This window comes from Centroberyx gerrardi, chromosome 10, assembly GCF_048128805.1.
Source record: "Centroberyx gerrardi isolate f3 chromosome 10, fCenGer3.hap1.cur.20231027, whole genome shotgun sequence".
Lineage (NCBI taxonomy): Eukaryota > Metazoa > Chordata > Actinopteri > Beryciformes > Berycidae > Centroberyx > Centroberyx gerrardi.
Genome location: NC_136006.1, coordinates 29,940,291 through 29,965,920, shown reverse-complemented (window position 1 = coordinate 29,965,920; position 25,630 = coordinate 29,940,291). Strand labels below are relative to the sequence as shown.

General features: G+C 43.0%; 1 protein-coding gene across 1 annotated transcript; it reads left to right on the top strand.

Annotated features, from left to right (window-relative positions):
• Nucleotides 1–3,946: 3,946 nt before the first annotated feature.
• On the top strand, nt 3,947–24,276 carry nxph2a (neurexophilin 2a). The gene is made up of 3 exons (XM_071915855.2): nt 3,947–4,178; nt 13,037–13,269; nt 23,530–24,276. Exons 1-3 carry the CDS (start codon nt 3,947–3,949, stop codon nt 24,274–24,276), a joined length of 1,212 nt encoding a protein of 403 aa, XP_071771956.2.
• Nucleotides 24,277–25,630: the final 1,354 nt, after the last annotated feature.

The following is a 25,630-nucleotide window of genomic DNA, read 5'->3' as shown; positions in this document are numbered from 1 at the left end:
CATTCTCCCTGACAAGACAGACCTAAAGAGTATAGAGAGGGACCCAACAAGAACATACAATTACTAGTGTCGAATCCACATGTAGACCTCTGCTTTTTTTTAAGGCTTGGTAAGGCTGCTCTAACTCTGGGTTGAGGATTATGAGCTGTATTTTTTTTCTCTTGTTGTGTAAACACTAGTACTTTTGTGAGCATAAGACAGAGTGGGGTTTTGTCACTCCGATGCAGTTCAAAGGCTTAGGTTCGAAATGGGTTGTGCCTACTAAAGCTTTAATGAGTGTGGGTAAATGGGTGTAAGACCAATCGCAACAACAGAGTATTTACAACCAAATGAAAAGGCAAAGTCTTCTGCCATGATTTTCGCTTTTTAGTCCTAACTATTATGTTGTGTTCATGTGCTGGTGGGAAAATCCACCATCCATGATTCTCAGGTCAGCAGCTAAAAAGCATTGCATTCACATGCTATTTTGTCAGAAAAACAAAACCCACAAAACAGTTGTTCAGCATTGGCAGAGGTTCTACACATTTTTTTTTACATATTTTTTACATAGGTTTTACATATTTCTTGTCACACACCAACCCAGCAAAGTCAAGCAGTATTCAACCAATTTTAAATGAATAAATCTCACATTTCCGGTTATTCAGTAAAAATGCCAAAGAATTGTCAATTTATTACAACCAATTTTAAGTTCAGGATTAGTTTTGACCACAGGAATTTGCGTGAACATTCTTGAAGAGCAGGACAAGTAGAAAGAGAATGAGCTCCTTACAGCTTTCTATGCCATTGCCACGAAACACAGATCTATTATCATAAACATTTTCAACTTCAAAATGTATTTTGACAACGTGTTGCTGCAAACTTCAACATCTTCTTTTAGCAAAGATGTCTCATGATAACATAAGGAAAAAAAGCTCAGTAGCTGAATATTGATGAAAAAATAAACTATTCATGAGAGCCAAACACCCAACTAAGCGTGGCGAAGAACAAGTAGTGAGCATGACAACCTGTTGACAACCTGTTGACAGCCTGTAACGCTGTACTGCTTTTGCAAAGAGGGAGACATCTGTTGTTCATCAGTTTGCTGACAAGCTGGTGCCTGTACATATAATAGAATACCTGTTATTACAAACAAAAAAATTCTCTTTTAAGTAATTCTTTGCAGATTAATCCTGCAGTATAAAACAGGATTTCTCAAATTCTGTGTGGGGCTAAAATGTTCCGTTGCAAAAGGATTCAAATAGCTTCCTGCTATTCGACACTACATGTGACTTCAGAGATGACGCAGATGCACTGTGGAAAAATGCACACTAGGAGAGTCTGGTGAACCTGGAATGCTATTCAATGGGGGATTTTGTGACAAGTTTTAACTGTGCAGAAAATGTGTGCTTAATATTTTGAGCATGTCATGAGGAAGTGTTTTCATTCACAGTAGGATTTAATTAACATGTTCAGACATGGACAAAATCTGACTTCTGCTTTGAAGACAGCAGTAAAAGAAAATTAGCCTTTTTGGCAAATCTAGTACATTTAGAGTAATGTGTTTTGACTGTGAAATATACAGTATATTGCTGCAAAACTCTGTGACTATCCTTTTCAACCAGATGGTGGTGCCAAAGTCCTAAAAATACCTCCATCAGTAGCTTTTCTATTGGTTTATGATTCAAAGGTTCTTTTCCTTGTACAAGTCTTTTCAGTGAACATATTTTTCAGTGGACAAATGTTTTCAGCAGTGGTGGAAAGAGTACTAGAGTCCTACTCAAGTAAAAGTACTGTTACTTTGCTAATATTTGACTTAAGTAGAAGTAAAGTAGTGTAAAAATCGACTCATGTAAACTTAAAAAGTAGCTCATTTAAAATGTACTCAGAGTAAAAGTTACTGAGGTACTTTTTAGAAAAGTGAGCGTTGTTAGATCTGATCTTTTCCATGTGATTCTAAAAGCACGAGAGGACAGAGTTCAAACCAGATTCTTTTAATTGGAAAAATTGGAAATTGCAAAATGGAGTGCAAAAACAAAGTTAAGCCAGATTTCTCTTCTCACTGTGAATGGCTGCACAATTTGTCAATTTATGGTTGTCTACTTTCTGACGCTTATGCAGAGCCACAAAATCTGTCCTCTGTAATGGATGTGATTTAAAATGTAGCTAAGTGCAATACTTCAGTAAAAATGTACTTAAGTAAAAGTAAAAGTAAAAGTACAGAGAGAAGTGAAGCCCAGAGTGAAGCCCTGCTCATCAGCTCTGGCATGGTTGTCTCCCTTAGCAGGTATTATGAAGCCAGCTCATTAAGGAATACAGGTACTGTCAGGACAAAGGCTTCAGGGCCTTCAGCCTGCAGGAAGTTGATAGTTCTCTCACCCAACACTTATGCAGTCTGTCTGCAGGGGCAGACTTAGTGATTTGGGGGCCCTAGGCAAAGGCAAGCATGGTCCCCCCTGAATCCCAACTCTCTCGCTTTTAATCCACCCTTTCTATATATACAGTTAGGTAGCTATGGTTATTTTATTTTTTGAACTTCTCTCTCTAATGCACTAGCCAGGAAAATTAGCTTAAAGAGTAACTAAACCCCAAACCCAAATCTGTGGTGAAGCCTGACATCTAATGGTGAAAAGTAGGGTACTGAACTGGCCATCTGCTATTGGCTGGTCTTTGGTGCCAGGTGATGTCACCACCTGTTGTACTCTATAGAAGGTGACATCACCTGGCACCAAAGACCAGCCAAGAGCAGATGGCAGTTTCAGTAACATGCTTTTTATCATTATATGTCAGGCTTTACACAGATTTGGGTTTGGGGTTTAGTTGCTCTTTAAAGTGAAGTGGCAAAATCTCACTAGAAGCTGTAAAGCCCACTATAGCCTGACTGAGTAGAGGGGTCACCATGACTCAAGATTGAAAAAAAGGGTAACCCTTCATTTTTACAGGTCCCTAACAACATATGAACTATTTCTAATTAGACCATAACAAAAAAAACAATTACACAGTAACGTGGCTAATAATTATAAAACAACATAACCCGAAGCTGACATGGGCATGGCCAACGTTAGCTGGAGACATGCATGGAACCCCGGGCGTGGAAGATTAATTTACGCACAACGAACGCAGGCACATGACTGGAAGCTAATATGGCCAAGCGCTGTAGAAAAGTTAGCCATGTTAGCTCCCAGGCGGGTGCTAAAGTTTGTACCATGCATAATCTTTCACTCACCGGGATAGCCTAAAGCTAGAGAGCATCTCAATATTTGTAAAATTGATCCCCCGGCATGGTCTGTATGGAATGTTAGCTGCTGTCCTGACCATTTAAATGCCAATAAACATGGTCACATTGTATGATTTATTGTCCAATTACACCCGCATCACTTTACAGGTCCGGTACCATGTAAATACATATGAATTACTATTGAATTGTAGAAAATAGACCCGCTTCACTTTACAGGTCTGGTACAATGTAAATACATAGGAATTACTATTGAATTGTAGAAAATAGAGACACTTCATATTACAGGTCCGGTACTATGTAAATACACAGGAACGCAAACATGTTGTTGTATAATTATATACAAATAACGCAGTCACGTTACTGTGCAATAGTTTTATTTGTTACTGTCTAATTAGGAATAGTTCATACGTTGTTAGGGACCTGGAAAATGAAGGGTTACCAAAAAATGTATTGCAACAAAACATGGGGTTTTTCAAGTAAATTTATTTTTAATTGATTCAAAATAAGTAAACATTAGTTCTATTCTTATCTTTTGTGGGGCCCTCTGGCTGCCGGTGCCCAAGGCAGCCACATGTCTTTGCCTAACAGTAAGACCGCCCCTGTCTGTGTGCTGAGAGAAAGCATTGGGCACAATAGGATGCTGGTTGTGGGCACGTTGTGGCTTGGTAATCGACACCACAGGGCAGAGTGTTCTGAATGTAGATGGCGGCCAGTTTCAGACGAGCTTCGACGATGACAGGTTCAAACGGGTCAGCGAGGACGGCGTCAGCCTGCCAACATCTGAGGATGTGCATCAGCTCCCTGTTGCGCGGGAGACTCTCACAGGCGGTCCTTGCGAAGTCCCTGAGAACCTCTAGAGCGAGGGTGTCAAACCGTGTGCCGCGGCGGGCCGAGAGCAGGGGCGGACCGGCCATCTGGAGCAGCGGGGGGTTTCCCGTTGGGCCGGTCGACCTGCGGGCCGCCGGTGAGTCCGGCAACACCGATACGAGAAACATAATAATAGCCCCATGCTGTTTGATTGCTCTGCTGCAGACAGGCCGGCTCCATACAGGTGTGTGTGTGTGTGGGGGAAGGGGGGTCATAAGTTCATCGAGTCCATCTTTCTCCCGCCGCCAACTTCACTTAGCCTACATTGTACCTTTCGTACACTGAGCTGACAGAGACAGACTGGTTGTATTGTTGCATAAATTTGTAGCCCAGTCAATCTAGCAAATGCTGCCTTCAAGGTGTTGTTGGAAATATCAGAATTAGGAGTTGAGCGTGCATTAACGATGTAAACAAGGGGGTAAATATGTCACGCAATGTTGGGATTTTCTATTATCCCCAAGTTGCTGAGGTGTGATGTTTATGGGCAGAGAACAGAGAGTGAAAATCTTGTCAACAAAAGTAAAAGTGATGTTTGTTTTTTTAATTATATTTTGAATTAAAATATATCACCCCCATATATAAAATCCCAACTTCATTTTAAAGATTCTTAAAAAAGGCTATATCTCTAATAATACTTTGTTCTATTGTGAGAAGCAGGGTGATTGGTGGAGTATCCGTGGGTCAATTAAGGCTGCAGGGCCGTTTTTTTTTTTTTTTTTTAATTATCCCAGGCCACCACTGGCTGACAGTATGCAGGTTTTCATTCCAACCAATGACTAAACCAAGTGATTTCACTGATTAGTTCCTCCTCTCTGGTTGAGTGTTGTGCTTGCTGGGCCTCGGTTACAGCTTTGTACTTTGTACTTGAATAAAGCAGGCTTTTAAACAAATAAAAGGTCAATATATCAGTCTAACCCCAAGTCTTTTGCATTTAGTTTAACCTGGTTGGCGAACCAGACGGTGGCGGTTTACCACATCAGCACAACTCAGATGGTGTCAGTTACAAGCCCCTTACAAGTCATTTGCAGCTTGATAGGATAAAACAAACCGTAAAAAGTATTTGCAAATACTACCAACCCATGTGTGTGGAATAGAGACTGCTGAACAGGGTTTGCTGTTTACAGATGGTGTGGCTGTGACGTTTTTGGTGCGCAGAAAAAAAAGGAGTGTGCCAGGCATGACTGTGCACACACAGCAGATGCTTTCTCTGCTTCTCCAGCTTCGACCCATATACTGTATGTCTTGGGTTAAATGTTGGGTTAGTCAAGAATGTGGAGAGCTGGGTATTCCAGTTTATGAATGGTGTCAACCCATTGCAGTTACATCTCAGAAAAGATGATAAAATCTGTAATAAAACCTGCCTATTTGTAATATTTACCTAGGCTATTTACAATATTTAAATACTAACTATTTAACTCTAACATCACCCATTTACCTTCTGCTAATATTAAGCAAACTATGCTCCATTGAATATCAAGTGTTCCCAAGCCATATTTTTGAGAAAATGGCCTTTAAAGTTTGCAGTCATTTCCAAAGTGTTTCATGTTTTCCCCCATTTGATATAGGCAATTTAGCACAAATGAACACACATATAAAACAGTATGTACTTAATATGAAATGCAATTATTTCTACTCTCAGGAGATGGTAAATATGAGAGAGTGACATCCTAGAGTGAAAAAGGATGAAAATCGTCATGGGGAAAGCAAATTGAAGATCTTTAATTTGTTGGTGGTGTTTTAATGGCACTCATGTATGACCATTCCCACAAAAAGCATTGAAAAGCACACTGTGGCTTCTAATAGAGTGAAATAGTAAGGAGATACCCGCACACTGAATTGATACTGCCTCGGTGGTTTAATCTGCAACATTTTGTTCTGAACGGGTCTTCTTCTGTTTCATCGCTTCACCTTTTGTATCAAGTACCTGGTCGGGATTTTTGGATGTACCTACACTGCTTCTAATAGAATGAGCCTTCAGTCAGGGATGTAATAATTATTCACTTGGAGAGTTGTCAGTTTCTGTCACAACCTTTAAAACTTAAACGTACAGTGTAGTTTACACTGAATAATTTCCTTGTTTTTAATGAAAATGCAATGAGCATAAGCCTTTAAAATGATGATGGACACTGTTTATGGTGCTGATCAGAATGGAGATGTACAGTAACTGACATAGGAAAACATGACTATACTTATGACCCTAAAATACTTGCAGTACTCACGCAGATGGCAAATGAAAGGCTTGTTGGGGGTAAACAACTGTAGATAGGATTGCACCAAATCATCTCATTATGTTTTGACACAAGATATTAATCTTGCTAACAGTAAAAATCTGATAGAAAACAACCATATACATACAGCCTTTTAAACTGAAGGATAGCACTCTGTTATTGCGTAAGTATGAACAGATTTGCCATGAATCGTAAATAAGCAGCAAATAATAGTATAGCTGCAAACTCCTCTTATGGAAAGCGAGATGTCTGGCTTGAACCACATGGTGGTGCCAAAGCCACATAAATCCCTATGAGTCCAACCTTTGTCCACAACAGAAACCACTTCTGCCATTGCACAGCCATCAGCACAATGTTGTTGACCTTTTGGTGTCTTTGGTGTGTGCTCAGCAAGCGGTCAGGACTGCTACATCAGCCACTTCTCAAATGAATAAAGACCACAGACCATTGTGATTTTTATTAGGAGTAATACATAAAAAAAAAATGTCCCTGCCAAAATCCTTGTGTTTGCAAGTGGGAAGGCATGCTTTTGTAAATTCAAATAAAAAATGAAGTTGTGTTGTTTTGTTTTTTTTTGCATTTGCAGTCATCTTGCAATTCTTCAATATTTATTCTATATACCGTCTAATGATCTCAATTCACAGGAAGGTGCAGGAAGAGTATCCAATTTATTCTATACTGTCGCTTGGATCATGCCCATAACAGGCAGTTATCTCTTTAAAGTAGTTAGGTTACCTCTCTTACACAGTTTACAAGCGCTGGGGTGAATATTTGCTCCCACTAAACCATTAAACCGCCGTTAAAGCACAACGCAACCTGCCATAGCTGCTGTACAAATGTGTGATTCCAGGTAGCCGACGCGTCGCAAGGGTTAAAAAAACGTGGACGTACCACTGAACAAAACTTGAAAACAGTGTCATCGAGCCTCTTACTTGCCTCCTAGAATGGGGGAATTCGACTTTTAAAGGCAGATCTTGGCTCTGGCTCTCTCCACGGATGCGCGCCGACCTTGGAGTCTCCAGACGCGCAGCGGAGGATGATGCGCACTGAAGTCAAGTAGAGCTGAGCAGAGCAGAGCGCGCAGCGAGAGAGGACCGCTGTCTGCAGCCCCGGCCACCGGCAGACGGACTCACTCGGTGACACTGCACGCAGAAAGTGAGCATCCCGATCTTGTTATGGCATCGGGGTGAAAAAGAAGGAAAACGACAGATACCCAGCAGTTTATTTCGGTTCGGCTTGATGCGCAACTTAGGAGCTTTGTTTCACTCGAGCCGCTGAAGGTAGCCGTTACGCATTCTTTGTAGAGAAGTGTCTCTTCAGCTCAGGGAGAATTCACTAAACAAGCCGAGAGACGGAGACGTTTGGGAGGATTTTAGCCGAAAGTGGATGGAACGAGGAGATTTCAACGGCCTTACCCGACTAAGTGAGGTATTACCTTTGGAAGAGGGTAAGGAAAAAGTTGTCCGTTTTCTCCCCCCCCCCCCCCCCCCCCCCCAACTCATTCCCCCCCTCCCCCTGTCTAGGCTTCTCCCAAATTGAACGCATGATTCCATCTCCAATGTTTCCCACTTTTTCCTCCCAGGTGATCACAGCAATGCTCCAGCAGCATGCGGATCTGCTTCTGCCCAAATCTTCCAGAGAGGATTTAAACGCCGCTCATCTTGAATAAGTCGAGAAGTCTTCGAAGATGAGAGCTCTGCAAACACTCTTGTTCCTTTTCCTCCTGCACCAGGTGAGGCGGGACGCTATGCGAAGACGCGGATAGAAAATGCAAACAGCAAAAAAATATTGTTTATTGCTGAGCAGCCTTTCATGGAGGGAGTTACAGCCCGCGTGGCTTATGGCGCTTTTATGTTACTGTTATATTGTTGGCTGCACTCGAAGTTATATTACTATTATTACTGGTATTCTGTTGTTCACTGTAGACCTGCGTTATATTATGCTATAGTAGTCTAACATCATGCCAAATGACATTTAAACTCGATTCCTGGCATGCAATAAAAAGTTGATGCAGTTATCATAATCATTGGTCGACATAAACTCCTTTTATTATCATTTTATTATCTATCTTATAGGCTAGAGCATATTTGTTTCCATGATATTTGAACATGCAGGCTATTTAATGAAATACCAACCATCTGAATGAATATGATGTTTCGACAATTCTTAATTAGGACACCTAAACACCTATCCAAATGTGATAATTTTTTTGTTTAATTTCTGTATTTAACAGAGCTATTTCAGAAACTGAAATAATAATTTTAACCCTGGTTGATTGGATTTCATTTTGCAGAACAGCTAGAGACTTTGTCAATAGCCATGATGTATTATACAATATGCAATTAATTTCTTTAATTGCATCTGAATGAACTTATCTTGCCTGTTTGGCAATGCAACTTTTCTTGGCAAACCTATTAAGTATGATGCTTAGGGAAAAAAATCATCAGCATTTGTATTTGTGGTATAATGCAAAACAATCACATTACATGCCTAGTCAATCTTTATCAACATCAACATAAAGCTTATTACACTCTGTAATTAAGAATTCAGCAATATTCTGAATTAAAAAATGGAGTTAATGCATTTAAAAAAATATATTGAATCACTATTCAGTGAATATAAGCCAGTAATATTTTTCCAAGGTTTGCCTTACTGCTTTTGGCACATGCTTAAATTATGGTATCTTGGTATCTTGGGTGGCTTCATCATGGCCAACAGTATCATCTGTATCTCCATCCATTTCCAGCTACATCACATGGCCATTCGCGGTAAATAGCCGTCATTTTTATTTATTCTCCTCCTAGGGAATTGTACCAGGTTTGACCTCTCGGTTGAAACCTCACACCCCGGTCTTTGTGCCTCAGAGTGTCTTTGCCGTATTAAGACCGAGGCCGGAGTCAAAAGACGAGCCGGCCAATGGAAATGACAGCTGAGAACAATGCGTGGTCAGGAGGAATCGCTGACCACAAAAGCCCCCAAAGCCTTTTGCTGTTCCTCCTTGATGACTTCTACAAAATGATTGAAACATAAGTCCATGCTAATCCATGGGAAATTATTTTGTATTTACCAGAGATTGTTAGTTTTAAGCTGTTGGGCGTAAGCCTTGTGCGGCCTAATGCTGTTTTTATTGCATGACTAAGCTCTCCAAAGAAAGATCATGAGATTTAGGGAAATAAAATGGTTTTACGCTGCTTTTTTCGACGGCTGCCGATGCCGTCCTGCATGGGTAGTTGAATACAGTGAGCACTTTATCGTGATCGTCCTTGCATTACGGAGTCTAGCCGTGATCAGACCCGGACGGAAAATGCCACATGATTGAAGAAGTTCTTCACATCAGCGCCATCCTCAAAGACGCTTCTTTTTAAAGATAGCCTTGAACTGTACGGATGCGGCGGCAAGAGTGCTGTCTGCTCTGGCTGCTGTTGTAATGGGCCTTGTGCTTATGGGAGAGCTCTGCCTCCAGAGAGAGAGAGAGAGAGAGGGTGGGGGGGGGGGGGGGGAGGGAGAGAGAGAGAGAGAGAGGCTGCTTCCCTGGAGAGAGCCTCCCTTCATACGCCTCAGTAGCTTCCCTCCCAGCAGACCCACCGCTGTCTGGCTGGGGACATATTGGCCCTTATCAATATTCTCCTACCTCTCGAAGGTTGAAAGATGCTTAAATACCAGGCCAACACTTACTGACACCATGAAACATGCGTGCCAAAACTTCTTGAGCTGTTGTTTTTTGGGCATTGCTGCTTCTTGGATGGCTTACTTTGTCAGGAAGGATGAAAGGGGGGGGTAATTGACATGCGACAAACCCCAGGTTTGTCCTAGGCCAGATTCCAACCCAGGATGTGTCACATGGTACAGGATAGGAAGGTTATATGTTTATAGCTTAATAGTAGGGATGGGACGATATATCGAAATTCAATGTATCGCGATACAAAAGAAAACAGAAAAATTTATCGTCATGTTAGCTCCATTTTATTCTGCTGTAGTAATCACAAATGAGACGGTTCGACCATTGAATTCGAAATTATATTATTTACACTTTGTAATGCATTTTTAAATTGTTGTTTACATTCTAGCAAGCCAATGCCATCGCTAGAAAGATCTGTGGCTCAGAAATAAACAGAATTCTGATGTATTTTGTCAGACTTTGTTGACTGTGAAACTTTTATTTATTTCATCGTATTGTGAACCCCATATCGCGTATCGCGTATCGTATCGCGTATCGTATCGCGTATCGTATCGCGTATCGTATCGCGTATCGTATCGCGTATCGTATCTTGAGATAAGCATATCGTCCCATCCCCACTTAATGTCTCAGTGTCTGTAGCGTACTTCCACCTCGCATGGAGGCACGCTTGCAGCCATGGGGATGAGGTCACTCACACACAGGAAAACAAGACGCAAATTACCCCCCTCCCCCCGCTCTCTCCCCCCATCACACACACTCACACACTGAGACGAACATGAATCAAACAGCGAAAAAGTGCGGCTCTGGCTCCAGCATCTGTGCCATACCCCAGGGACAAATCAGAGGGTCAGAGCCTTTCCCTGTGAGAATCCATTCCTCCCTATGACATCTGCAGCAGTCCGGCCCCTTGTGGAACGACAGCAGAACAATGTAGATGAAGATAAAAACCTACTTGAGCTCTGCTCTCTCTCGCCATCTCCCTCTCCCCTCAGCCCTGCCCCCGCTTTTATTCCGGAGATTTCATGCAGGGAACGTGGGGTATTTTGCGACGCTGCTCGGGATTAAGCGTGAGAAGACGGGTGACAAAGTCTATTACGCCTTTGTATCCGACTACTAGGGTCGGAGCTCTTTGGTAATAATGTGTCACAACAAAGCGTCCATGTGGCCCGTGCCAAGGGGATCAGGGGGTGGCATGAAATGCATTGCTACCTCGTGTCTTTGTTACCGTAACACTGCCGAGGGCCAGACCGAGCGGCAGCGGCGGCGTATGCACAGTAGTATCTGGATAAGAGGGTGTGACGCATTAAAGTGACAAAGCTCGGCTGGCGTATAAGTAAGCTGGACGCGTCTTGTCTGTACGCTCGGAGTTCATCCCTCCAACTTTGATGTGCGCTGATTTAAGGGATTACAAGCCATGGCTCCAATGGATTTAGCATTCATTTCAACCGTTCATTTATTTATTTGTGTATTTATTTATCTGCCTATGGACTTGATTTACCTAGTTCTTTATCCGTTTCTTTATCCGAACCTGAGACGCGTTAGAATGTGAAAGTCTAAAGTCCAGCCAGTGCAAATTTTTTAGACACTAATATTGTCGTGAAAATCTGCCAGAGGATTTTCCCACTTCCATTTCTCTCCGCAGTGCCAGACTGAGACAGCGTGGCTCCATTCAAAGTCGAAAAAGGGCTCTGGCAAGGACAACAGTTTTATCCCTGTCTTCATAACAAAACACAAATTCTACATAAATTCCCTCTCTAAGGGCCCTTTACCCCTTTTCCCCTTCCCCACGCTCAATTAGGTTTGGTTTCATTATTTATTTATTGTATATTTAAAGGCAACTAACACTGGAAAGTGTAATAAAATGTACAGTGGGGGGATTAGGAGCAGCTCTTTAATCTCACGCTTCTGATAATACTGCATGGGCTGATTGATTAGTTTTTCAGGAAGCTTATGTCAGAAAAACCTAATCCGTCTTTGGATTGTGCCAGCCTTGTAAGGTTTTCCGCTCCGCCACTTTATCATGGCGGCGAATTACAGAGCTGCTGGGCTGTGATAAGGTCCTCGTCTCTTTCAGAGACCCCACCGCCCAACCCCCTGCACCCCCCTTTCCCCTCTGGACAATAAAAAAAAAAAAAACACTGTTTATATTCTTCACATCCCTGCTCTAGCCCGGTCTTCACATCAACCTCTCCCAGGATTTGCCTTGTAAGAAAGAGAGAGAGCGAGAGAGAGAGAGAGAGAGAGAGAGAGAGAGAGAGAAAAAAAAAGAGTGGAACTTAAGTCTCCGAAAACCCACCAGAGAAATCGGGCGGCGGGAGCGAAAAAATATATTTGAGGGGAAAATGGCAGTCAGGCCAGTAGAAATATCTGTGGAAGTGATTAAACATGGATTGAGTGAGTGAATGGGTCTGTGTAAAGACCGGTGGAGATGCGCTGCCTTCCAGGAATCATTCTGGAGCTTACATGGTGCTGATGTGTATCTGTGCTCATATTGGGGTCACAATCTTTCTAGCCAGAAGGCTTGACTGGGTAATCCCTCATAAACAATACTGTCTGTGGCATTTGCAGTCCTCGCCCTGCATGTTGGTTTTGGCTCTCTGAAGCAAAGGATGTCATTTCCTTGGAAGAAATCCCTCAAATGTGGTCTGAGCGACAACAGCCACTGCAGACTATTGACAGAGCGCCGCACACTGTCCCATTTTCAATCATCAATCATAATTGTGCGCGTGCTGGCAATAAATCCATTGATACTGCTCCTAAAATGAAGAGAAAAAAGGCCCAAATGATTGATAGGCATTCTGCGATTGGCAGTTGTATTGACAATGACCCAAATCTGGCTGCTGATGGACCGTCGAAGCCCAAAAGTCAAAATGCAATTATTCACAACACGATTACTCCAGACTCCCCAAGCTCCTCTTCTGATGTGAACTGTTGGCGCTTAGGTGGAAGTAAAGTGCTGAGCAGCCTTCTTAGAGCCGGTCACATCTGCTCAGGCGCAGGGCACATTATGTTTAATACGATGTTGAATTTCCTGGTCTTGGTCCACAGCTATGAATTTTTATGGACAATGTGGAGCCCGAGGCGCGGTGTTAGATCTGGAGGCTCCGCTACCTTATGGCATTGTCATTAACTCTCAGCAGGGTCAGAGGGATCCAGCACCCTCCGCAGTGCAACTCAGCTGTTTAGCGGCTCCTTTACTGTCTGCGTCGCTCTCCGCCGCCTCACCCATCAAACTCTCCCGTGGGGGCTACTCAGCGAAATGCGCAGATCGGTTCACGCAGGTATTTTCTTTGTCCGAGTCGTATGTGGGTGATGCGGTGATATCTGTGTCTGATGAATCGTGATGCCACTTTTTCCTTGTCAGCTGCACACACTGCAAGAAACGTCCATCTTAACAAGTGATTTAGTCTCCTGTTCGGCCCTCAAATCTTATTTTTCTTTCAAATTCTGTCAATGAGGTGAGATAATTCCACTTGTTTCCAATGCAGCTTCACTTCTTTCAGGAATTTGCTAGTGTCAGTGTGTTGAAACAAGTCAGAATAAGGCAGATCACTGCACTACTATCAAGAAAATGATACTTGATTCTACAAAATTCTTGAAACAAATTGATTTGCATTGGAAACAAGTGAAATTATCTAACGCCACTGGCAGATTTTTTCATTTATTTTAAGAAAATTACGATTTTAGGACTAAATGACTTGTTAAGATGGAGATTTTTTGCAGTAAGTAATGGATACCACAGTATTGTCTTGATGCAGCACCACTTATGCTCGAACCCCCACGCTCATTATAGGCCGTGTAAACACAATCTTACTCATAATACCTAGCACAGTATTAAGGGTCTTGATAGTGCCTTTGAACAAGTTCATACTCCCCAAACACTCTGACATAAAGTTGGTAATTACCACATGGTTTGGTACCTGGAAAAGGCAATCATAATACATGTCTGAGCTCGGGAATGTGATTGACCTCTTTAATTAAAACCGCATTGCTTTCCTGTACAAGGCAACGTGTGACAGTTTAAGAATAAGCACAATAAATCTCCCTTTCTGATTATTCCCAGTGTTTTTGCATTTTCTCCTCTGCCTCCGGGCTTTGAGGCCTCTCTCTCTTTAGCTTGTCATTTCCAGCCCTAACAAAGCGCTGTCAGCTCCCCTCTGTCTTTGTATATTTCTTGTGAAGTACCTGTCTTCAGAGCGGCTGCGAGAAAATGGAAGCGACGTCTCTTCTCCCCTCTCTAGTTTCTTCTTCAAAGGGAGCCGCTCCCCGCGAAATCAGTCGAGGTGAAACCGTCCCGGAGAACAGAAACATTTGCGCTGTCACATTTAGCGGATCTATCGAGGCGGACGTGCGCGCGTGCAAATCGAGGGAGAACAACTGCCGCGTCTGTGAATATAACACCGTGTTTGCACGCCGTTTTCGAGCGAAGAAAACATGAAATTGAAGTTGTCACCAAAAATTGCTTAGTGAGAGAAACATTAGGATTACGTCTTTCTGAGATGAAAGCGGGGGAAAGCGAAAAGCCGAACCCGGAGGTATTCGCTTTACGATAAAACGTGAGTATTTGGAGGAGTTTGACAAACACGGTGTGCCGTCGTCCTACAAAGCTGGATGTTGTACGATATTGGTCAAGAAGACGATAATTACGCCGAGGGCAAAGCGTATCATGGTATTATCCTCTTGAATCCCTGCTATCAGGCGTGCAGAGGTGTGCTGCAGGTGTCGGGAGGCAGCGCGGGAGTCGGCGCTTTGACCATGTAAGGGGATTATGAAAGTGATGATGCGTTGAAAGGTAACGCCTGCCTGAAAGTGAAGTGTTCGGGGCTTTGCTGCTGTCAGATGTGGCAGGTGCTGAGATAACACAAGTATCCCAGATTACCTGAAGGCCCTCGCGCCACAGCCTCCCCTCGCTCTTCTTCTTCTCTCCTCTACGGCAGCTGGGATCTCCATTAACGCATCCTCAACATCCGACATTGCAACGGCATTTAATAACCCGCAACTTTCCCCTTCAGAAGGAACTAAGCATGTAGCTGGAATGCAACGTTAACAATGTGATAATGATCTGTTTGATCCGCAAAATGACGAGGAGACAAAAAAAACCCAGAAAAACAGGCTGTAAAATCTGCAACCTGCTTTATACCATTGAATAGATGTGGTGGGTCACTCTGCCTTAAAGAGCTGCTAACCCTTAAAGAGTTTCAATAGGTTTCAATGGAGAGTTTCAGTGTCCCATGATGGTCTAAATGCTCTTTCGGAAGCTTTTCCACCCTGACGAGAATAAAATTCTGGGGTAAACACTGAATACTGGTCATTTTTTGGCACGGAAAAGGTTAAAGAAACTGAAGTTCAGCACAAAATATCAGTTATTGGCAGCCTCAGTACAAAAATATTGATTTCGGCCTGATACTAGACATCTTTTATATTCTTCTCTTACTTGTAAAAAACAAAAAGAAGAAAAACTGAATTCTAAGAAGCAGCAATCCAAAAAAGAAAACCCAAGGCACTCTGTCTTAAGTGAAAAACAGATTTTTAAAAAAGCCTTTAATACCTGGCTGCAAGACAATTAAAAATGACCAACACGTATCGACCCAATGGTCTTTGTCAGCCTTGGGTTTTCTTTTTTGGATCGCTGCTTCTTAGAATTCACTTTTTATTCAATTTTTCAAAAGCAAGTGTCCACAAATTTTTTTCTAGTATCAGTTTGATTCTACATGTCTGTTCCTATCAGACCCAAGCAGCACTTCTTCCCTCTGTGTAAGACTGATTTCAGTATCAGACTTCAAAGACCAATATCGTTCGAACCCTAATATATTTATATGGATCTTAGGGTTCATTTTACATTGGAGAGTCATTTCCATAAAAAGCAACAACACAAAAACAGTTACACTCCTCTGATCGCCCTTCAGTTCCTGCTGACTGGAAGTAGTGAATCTTGAATCTCTTTGATATTTTTCCTGTAATTTGTTCCCTTTGTTAGGCAACATTAAAGCACATTCCCATAGCTCTCTGGTAACAATTTCCATAATGGGCACTTTGTTGTGCTATACTGTAGTAGAGATGATTGTGTGATGATTTCTGCCGTTTACTGTATCGCTCCCTGCAGGGAAATCCTCTTTTCCACAGGGAGGTCAGAGGTCAGGGTCAGCTACAGAACAGCAGTCCTGGAGCTGGTAGGGATTCAGTGTGAAAAATAAAATCGACCAGCTGATCAGCTAGTAATAGTTTTGAATGGAAATAATACCTTTCTAAATATCAGTAATGGAGCACAGAGTAGAAAATAGCATCATCTGCAGTAAGCTCAATACTTTTAATACACACAAGTGATTCCTAATATTTCCATTTTCATGCTTTGCGGGCTCTGTATATTCACTGGTTTGTCTGTTTGTTTTTGTGTAACACTTTTTGCAATGCGCAGTAATTATGGTATGTGCTCTTTAGGCCGAGCAGAGCCCTAAGGCTTGGATCATGCCACAGAACTTGAATGGATACAACGGTCATTTCACTGTTTGACATGGTAATTTGGCTAGTAACAGCATAAAATGGTGACTAGAATTTTAAGGGTTAATTGCTATGGTGATAAGTCTGGGCATTAAGGCTGTAAAGTCTGTCACACTTGCTTGAGAACTGTGTTGTGCTGTGGCTGTAGCCTAAAAGCAGAATAAAATAATTCTGAACATTTGAATCTGTGTGCCAGAGTCTGTAACACGAGCGCTTAGCCAACTGCCAAAACTCAACTGAAAGTTAACATTAGCAACAAAGTTAACGTAGCATTATCAAAGATTGTCCTTCTCTTGCTAGCTCTTCTGGTCAATATTAGCATATTAGCTCTCCTCTCACCTCAGTGACTTGCCGTAAGTCGGTTTATACAGAAGCTAGCCTCTGACCATCCAAGAATGTAGATTTGAATGAAAATCACCGTTCTATCCGTTCAAGTTCTGTCGTTCATGCTTGCATCTTGTCTAGCCACACATAACACATGTACGTTACCATTCACGCTTCAGGCTCCGCGCGCCTGAAAACTCCCAGTACTTTTACGGCACTCTACCGGTCAGAGGCTCTGGTTCCAATCCTGGATGCGGTTCCAATCCTTGCATACAACTCCAATGCTGACAGTCATTTTGGCTGCAGTTAGGTCATTTTGACTGTTCCCACGTGAAGCATAAACCAGCTTTAAGAGCTCTATCTAAGGGAAATCCAGTGTGCGCTCATACACCAGGTAGTACGGTAGACGTCAAACAGGCACGAGCCAGCTCATGGCACTTTGGTGTGAACACCTGCAGTTTGTAAAGTTTCACTCACTCCAATCATGCACACCCCAGCCCAGCCCAGCCCCTGGGCACCAAGAAAGCGCTAGCGCACTTCTTACCTGCTAATACATCTCAACGTCACACTTGCTCTTCAGGCAGAGACATACTATGGTGATACTGAAATGGTGATACTGCTGGTGTTACAGTAATTAAAACACCGACATCACTCCTTACCCCCCGCCTCACCATCACCACCCATACAAACGTTTAGGCAGTGAGAACCAAGCAGTTTGGAGCTGGTGACATGGCGTCAGTTAGCTGAAACTCTATTTTAGAGACAAGAAATACATATTACAGACATATACATATTACCCTTACCCAAGCATGTTTTACTCATTAAAAGTCAAATCATTACATACCGTCTGGTTTGAATATTCACAAGGTATTTACACAAATTACCTTAAATACTTAAATGATGCATTAAGCCACAAAGTCAATATTGGATCCATAACATGTGGAGCAGGAGACTTTACGGTATTAGAGGCTAAGCTGGCTGTGCTGCGGCCTATCTCGCTCTCATAGGGGTCAGGTGGTAATGGCCTAAGGGATTATACTGTAGGGTAGTAGATAGGCTACATGCGCACACACACGCACGCACACACACCAACCGCAGCCCTCTGTGATCGGTAAGGTGCCCCCAGTGTGGATTTGCTGTTGCGATCCACCACAGTGCTGAAACACCTGCCATGTGTTTCCCCGGACGGCCTCTGATTAAGAGTGATGGCTTCGGAGCGTGAGGCTGTTCCAGCGATCAGAGCGGCAATCTATTCTTCAGTGGCGTGCAGACTCCAGCCCCGGGGCCCTCCGGGGCCTTCTCTCCTGGAACTGGGTGTGAATCATTACAAATGATATGCCCTGTAACATCAGGAGGAAGATGGCTGGGGTGGGGGGTGAGATGCAGGCTGAGGATGGACTTAATGTGGGTAGGTGCAGCTTGTCATGTTCGATGCTTGAAAACAAGAGGCTGCAGTCGACGCGGCTCCTCCGCAATCCGCGGTTTTAATGCTACCAGCATGGGCCGAGCGAGTCCAACATGGCAGCTGTTGTGCGGCGATGGCACTGCGAGAATATTATGAAAGGCAGCGGTGAAGCCGGTGTAATTTCCGCGGGACGTCCAGATTTTTACTACGCAGAAAGGCATCAAGTTAATGAAGCTTTGGACACAGAAAATTAGCAGAGAAATGAATTGCACCACCAAAGTGAGGTCAATTTGCACAGATAAATCCATGAAGAACAGTGGAGTGCATCATTGGAACTGCTCGGCTTGCACTGATGAGCAGGTTAATTGCCCATTTTGTTTATTGTGAGAAAGATGTCTGAAACCAATTCTCCCCAGACGCATATCCCCAACCTTATGTGCTGGGGAAAAAACACAAAATCGAAATCAGCCATGGAAAACACAACAACAGATGATTATTCTAGCTCGCTGACAGAACAGTGCGAAAATAGGACTCGGTAAACGATGACGACGCAGACACCTAGGGTGGAGAAGAAGAAATAGAAATAAAGAGAAACGGGAAAAGCAGATCTCGGGTCGCAAGCGGGGGGCCCACCTCGAGTCGAGAGAGAGAGAGGGATCGGACTCGTCGATGCCATCAAAATAGGCCCGCCGCCTTCGCCCCGCGGCCCGGAACCCATCACAGGCCGAGCGCCGTGTCGCCGCTCGCCGCAAATGCGTTTTAACGGCATCTCTTCAGATGATCCGGCAGCCAGATGTCACCGGCTTCTTAATAACTTTCTAGAGGCTAGTTCTGGTCAGTGTGGCAATTACCTTTATGTCAGGCCTCTAAAAGATATGTCTACCCACGGGACAAGCAGGCAGCCAGCTCCATAATGCTCATTACAGATGAATGTCGAGGCTGATTCATCCTGACTCAGTGTGTGGCTGGCTGCTATCAGGCCGCTGGCAGTAGTGAGTACCATCACCTCTGGATATTACTGACTGACGTGTTATTAAATCACACGCGTGTGCAGTAAGGATGCACCTTTACACTGCACTCAGGTACACTGATGTGGTACTTGAGGTGGGAGAAGATTTGGCTACATTGTAACCTTCCTATATATCTCAGAGTTCACCCATTCTTTTAGGCTGGTAGAAATCTTTATGATGCAAATTCATAGTATAGCCTATATCATAATAAGTAGTAGGGTCAGACCAATATAATGGTTTATCGGGCTGATATTGGCCTTTTATTAAATATTAGATATTGGCCATTGGTTAGATATTGGTCATGTCCTCCACCTCTGATATGATGGAGGTTCCTCCCTGATCAACAGTCACATGTGAAAATCCACATGTGAATTCAAAGCACATGTGTTTTTTGGACACATGTTGGTTTTCATACGTGAACATGTGAAATTTCCCTTTGAGTTTTTCACCTGCGCATTGTCTCTTTGCATGTGAAATGACGTTTTCACATGTGAAACAAATATTGACTAATGGCAGGTGAAAATGTGAAAAAAAAAGTTCACGTGAGAAAAAAAAAAAAAATTGAGATTTTTTACATCTGACGTAAAAATCGTCACGTGACATCAGAATGAGTTCACATGTGAAAACCAACATGTGTCCAGAAAGCACTTGTGCTTTGAATTCACATGTGGGTTTTCACATGTGACTTTTTTGTAAGGGTGTAAAACCTGCAATGCCATTTTATTTTCTTTGCACATTTTATTTATTCAGTCATTTAATTGTTTAATCATGTATTTAAAAGTTAAAAGTAATTCTTCATTTAAAGGCCTAAAGTATCACAGACACCCTGCCTTGCTGCTGCAGAGGCTTTTCCACTCTGACAAGAATAAAATTCAGCGGGAAACACTGAATACTTCAAATGTTTGGGCATCAAAATGTAAAAATATTGGTATCAGTGTCGGACTTCAAAAACCCATATCAGTCAAACCCTAGTAGATAGTATCAAAGTGATGTAAGTTATATGAGGCTAGGGTCTTACAAGGGAAAAAAACAAACAAATTCATGTTTTTTCTGAAAACATATTGATTTTTGTTCATATTGGTGGATGTTTGCCTCATTATGATCATTGATTGGAGGTCATAGTTTACCCAACTTTTTATTTACTGCTACATCACTGATGTAGGCTACTCTAAATGCCAAGAGAGGACGTTTGGTATATGATACTGATATATATATATATATCATATATGATATGATACTGAGACTATACTACTGCTTTGGTACATGACTGTAATACCTTTGGTGTGCGATGTCAGTTTCATGCACCTCTGTATGTTTTTATTTAGGACGCACAGAATGGGAAGAGGCTCAACCGCACATATCAGATAGAGATCCCCGATGTTTGCCGCGAGTCACTTCGCCTTGTACTGTTGAAATGAGGTCTAGTGTTTTCAGCTCCATAAGTCTGAGGTTATTATCATAATAATGTCTTGTTTCAAGTTGCCCTGGAATGCCTCTAGCATAGCAGCACCGATTAAGCAATCTTAATTAAGCTTTTGTAGATTCTCCTTCATCAGACCTTGCCTTTTTTCACAGCCCCTTTTGTTGTACAAAAACTCCTATTTCTTCAGTCTGTTTTCAAGACACTTCCGTTTAAATGAACAAGGTGTGTTAGTGTGTGTGTGTGTGGAGGGAGCGAGCGGAGAGAGAGAGAGAGAGAGCGAGTGAGCGAGCGCATGTGTCAGTGCAAGCTTTCAAGTTCCTGGTGCTTCATCTCTCTCAGGGCATTTAAGTATTAGATATCCCTCTCATGATCCCCCCCTTGTTGTCACAGCAATTTCCCCAGTTGCTCATCATACTTAAACTCCTCTCTCATTTCCATTATAATCACCCTGTACAAAGCTCACCTGAGGTTTCCACTGAAAGGAGACATTTGGTTTCACCTCTGAAGTTGCGCAGTATGACACCCGGTGTGAAAAGGATATCGCGGCTCCGGCTGGCGGGGGGGGGGGCGGGGTGAGGAGACGCTCCTGTTGGGAGTCCACTGTCTCACTTTATGTTCAGCGCAGCCTGTTGTTCTTAATGTGGCGAGAGTCGAATCAAATTAACAACTCACGCGAGGTATTACTAAATGGCAGTATCGTTGAGGGGAACGCTGTCACTGGAATTGCTTGATTAAATGCCTTGTGGGTTTGAGGGACATTATTACAGTGTTCCCTCACTCGTCTATGTTTACGCGGAGGCGCTGTCTTAATTAAGCGTTGTGAGGACTGATAGATGGGCCGGGGCCCGTCGTCCGTGGGAGACACTTCGATTTCACATTACACGTCCGGCTCTCAAACAGCGCAGCCATTATGTCCTGTTTGCTACATTAAGGTGTTGCTGCTGTCTGGGGCCAGAACTCTAATCACAGGATATACAGTAGAGCGACACGAGATGGCGGTTTTAATAATTCAGCATTCGCACGGGCGTGTATAGCGCTTCTGCATGACAAATGGATAGGGTTTACAGATGTGGAAATGGTGTAAATGCAGTGACAAAACAAATTGTGGCAGACAGACCCAGTTTGTTAGCTGTGTACATATGTGCCTCAGTTAGGCTTACAGCGAAATTGTAATTAGTCTGGAAGTGGTGCGCAGCAGCTCAGTGAGATTTCAAACAGCCGCTGCTCAGTGCTTTCACATCTGCTTCTCTCAGTGATCCCTAAAACCGAGCCTGGGGAAAGCCGGCACAACTAATTACTAATAAAACTAGCTAAGCTTATTGCAGTGAATTATTAAAGCTTTATCTGAAGTGGACCAGGAATCACTCCTGAAGCTAAAAGGGCTTTGAGGTACAAGGAGGGATCACAGTTCACGCCGTGTCTGGATTAGCACTGTGAGTTCATACTTTACCACATTAAAAGCCTATCCTATTGTTGGGAACCTTTACAAGCCAAAGTTCATATGCATACAGTATCTAAGAATAGCAGCGCCAATCTGAGACCAGTTCGACTGTTAAATCCGAGGGATTTTCATGCAGTCACGTGACGAGTCATCCCGAAATTCTTAGAAGCTTTATGCAAATGGGGCCAGAGTTACAGTTCATCACTGCATTCAGAATAATTCCCATCTCCTTTGTTGTAAATTTCTTTCACATATGAAGAGTCATCGTAGGTTAATTTATAGATTATGTATTATGTTTACAGGCTTAATTGTAATCCGGTGGTGTTTCTGCACTGCTCTTCCCAGAGATCACCTGTCAATCAAACAGTGTCCAGTACTGTGACGACTTTTTCCTTAGATTTTCTGTTGATGCAGTTTGAGTTTCTCTTCTCTTTCTCTGTTCAGCCATGGTGGCTATCGCTGCTCATGCTAACTACCCAGTTCTTCTTCTTCTGTTTATTCCAAACAAACCAGAAATGTAAAACGCATCACTTCCGGTGCGAGGATTTTTCCTAGGAAAGAGCTACCAGACACCCGGGGCCAGATACATGTGTAGATTCAAGACTAAAAATTGAAAACATGCATATGCAGTCTTTTCTTCAGATTTATAAAACGCTGCTTAGGTGGTGTTTACACATTGTTCTGTTTTATAAATCTCAATCATTGTGAAACTGTGTGTACGTGCGCAAGCCTCATGCCCACTCCCATAATTAGCCATAAATGGATGTCGATTGTTAGGCACAGCCATCACACACCGCTACATAGTGTGAGCGATAATAGATGATTGATTGATCACACTGTAGGTCTAATTTAGAATCTGATGTGCGTTCTTCTTACTCCCACATTACTGTACAATTTGGGTGACTGTGTAAATGTACTTACTCGCGCTAAATAAAAAGATGTTAATGCACACATCTATAAATGTTTTTATATGCAACTCTGTTGAGACCTAATAGGCTGCTATGCTGAAAAGATGGTGTGCTGAAAAGATTAAGGCTCCAAGTAAAATGTCATCCACATTCCTTTTCTTTGCCACATTGCTGTCACACTGAGCTGACTCATAAAAGTCTGTGTATGCATGGTGCAAAGCGTGTGTGGAGATACGCACATTCTCGTGGTACCTTCTTTTTTAGAATTATCAATTTCTTCAATATTTTGTGTGTACGCATAATTTATACATCTGACCCCAGGTGTTTAAAACAGAAAAAGCAAAAGCTTTCATGAACTGGCTATAGGTTGAATATCTATCGTGTTAAATCAGTGATGGAGAGGAGCAAAACAGACATTTATTTCTATGAAAATGTCAGTGATTATTTCTTCAGTAATATACAGTATATCATGAAATGTTCTATGTCAATGAATGTTTCTTTTCTGTCTACCTGTGTTCTCTTTCCTCTGAAGGTCACATGCAGGAAAGCGCGCGGAGCGGCAACAGAGCTCATCGAATGGGGGGACAGCGACAACGAACAGAAGTTTTCTCCCACGGGGGCGAGTCCGCGGATCCTCAACCCCCTGCGCTTGTTCGCCAGGGGCTCCCCTGGGTTCAAGAGCAACATTAGGGAAATGACATATTTAGAGAACATGGAGGACTTCTGGGACTGGTTATCTAACCAGACAGATGTTCAGGGGGCGCAGGCCAGAACTAAACGCAGGCCCATCGTCAAGACCGGAAAATTCAAAAAGATGTTCGGATGGGGCGACTTCCACTCCAACATCAAGACTGTCAAGCTCAACCTGCTGATCACGGGCAAGATCGTGGACCACGGGAACGGCACCTTCAGCGTCTACTTCCGCCACAACTCCACGGGCCTGGGGAACGTGTCAGTGAGCCTGGTGCCGCCCTCCAAGGTGGTGGAGTTCGAGATCGCCCAGCAGTCGGCGCTGGAGACCAAAGACACCAAGTCGTTCAACTGTCGCATCGAGTACGAGAAGACGGACCGCAACAAGAAGACTGCGCTCTGCAGCTTCGACCCGTCCAAGGTGTGCTACCAGGAGCAGACGCAGAGCCACGTGTCCTGGCTGTGCTCGAAACCCTTCAAAGTCATATGCATCTATATAGCCTTTTACAGCGTTGACTATAAACTGGTGCAGAAGGTATGCCCCGACTATAATTACCATAGCGACACACCCTACTCCTCCACAGGGTGACCTAGCGGCGGGTAGTACGTGCATCAATCTGTCTTTCTCCGTTCAATTAATGTAAATGTCAAGTCAACATACAAGCTCCTAGTCCCTAAATACCTCAACATGAGACACGTTGCGGGAGAAACCCTTGAGAAATTTGGTGTATTTATCCAAAACTTTTGTATATACTGTACACAAGCGTATAGGAAGACTAGTTAGGTGTCCAGGGACTAGGATCTGCGGGTTGACTTGGGATTCAGCGTTAGCTCCAAACCCTGGGTGACTCCTTCCTCTGCGACTCCTCCTCATCACAACAGCACATGTCCTCTGTAAACCACTGGTAATTAGTAGCTTGTCCAGATGTTTTCTACAAGGCTAGACCATAGGCAAAGTGGGCTCCCAGTCGAAAGTAGACCGCCTGCTTCTGCGCCAGTAGGCCTGCAACGATGCGAACACCGTCAAACATATTCAAATGTGGAATGAAATATTTTAAGATGTTTAAATATCTGGAAATATTTCACATAGTAAGACATTTGACACGTTTTTCATTTGTAACTTTGACTGCTACATTTTGACCGGATGGTTGAAATTCTGTATTCATTGCCTTTGATACAGAGCCAACATCCATTTCTAGTCGTTACAGGACAGAGGCAGAACAGCGTCCAGCAGTGTATTTCAGATTAGTTTGATCGATGGGTATTTTTCAAATGGCTTTGATAAATCAATATGGCCTTATAACCTAATAATAAGTGCCCGTGACAATATAAATTGATCCAACCTAACAGTACTCCAAGAGCAAGTTGAGAGTATATTCCTAAATCATTACACGTAATTGTACCGCTTGAAACATCAATACCCATCCATGTAGAATCTGGCAGCTGCCTTGTTTACTTCTTAAACAGCGTTGGTTCGCTACTGCAGTCGTCTTAAGATGATGCATATGTTCAACTAATCTGAAATCCGGCGTCTGGGTTTGCGGGATGCAGTCTGAGGCATCAGTCTGCCTGGAGGACCCAGCAGTGGATTAACGTGTCAGGGGAGGTATGGGGAAGCGATAATTGCAGGACAGGTGGATTTAGTGAGTCTGGCAGACAATTAACAGCACTTTGTCATGGTCCTGCCACCAGCCCTGACATTGCCTGTCTTTAATAGGCTTTAATTAGACTGGGAAATTTCATTTACTCAACAGCAACAGTGAAGAAACCAAAAGCAAGCAAAAAAAAAAAAAAGGTAAAAATGTACAAAATTCCTCTGGAATGATAATGAGAAATGGGATTGAATTTGAAAATGTCAGATACTGCCAAATTGTACGGCAGGCTGACTTTTGTGTGGAAGTGGATGACATCCAATCTTGTAGTGAATGGTGAAATGTGCTTTG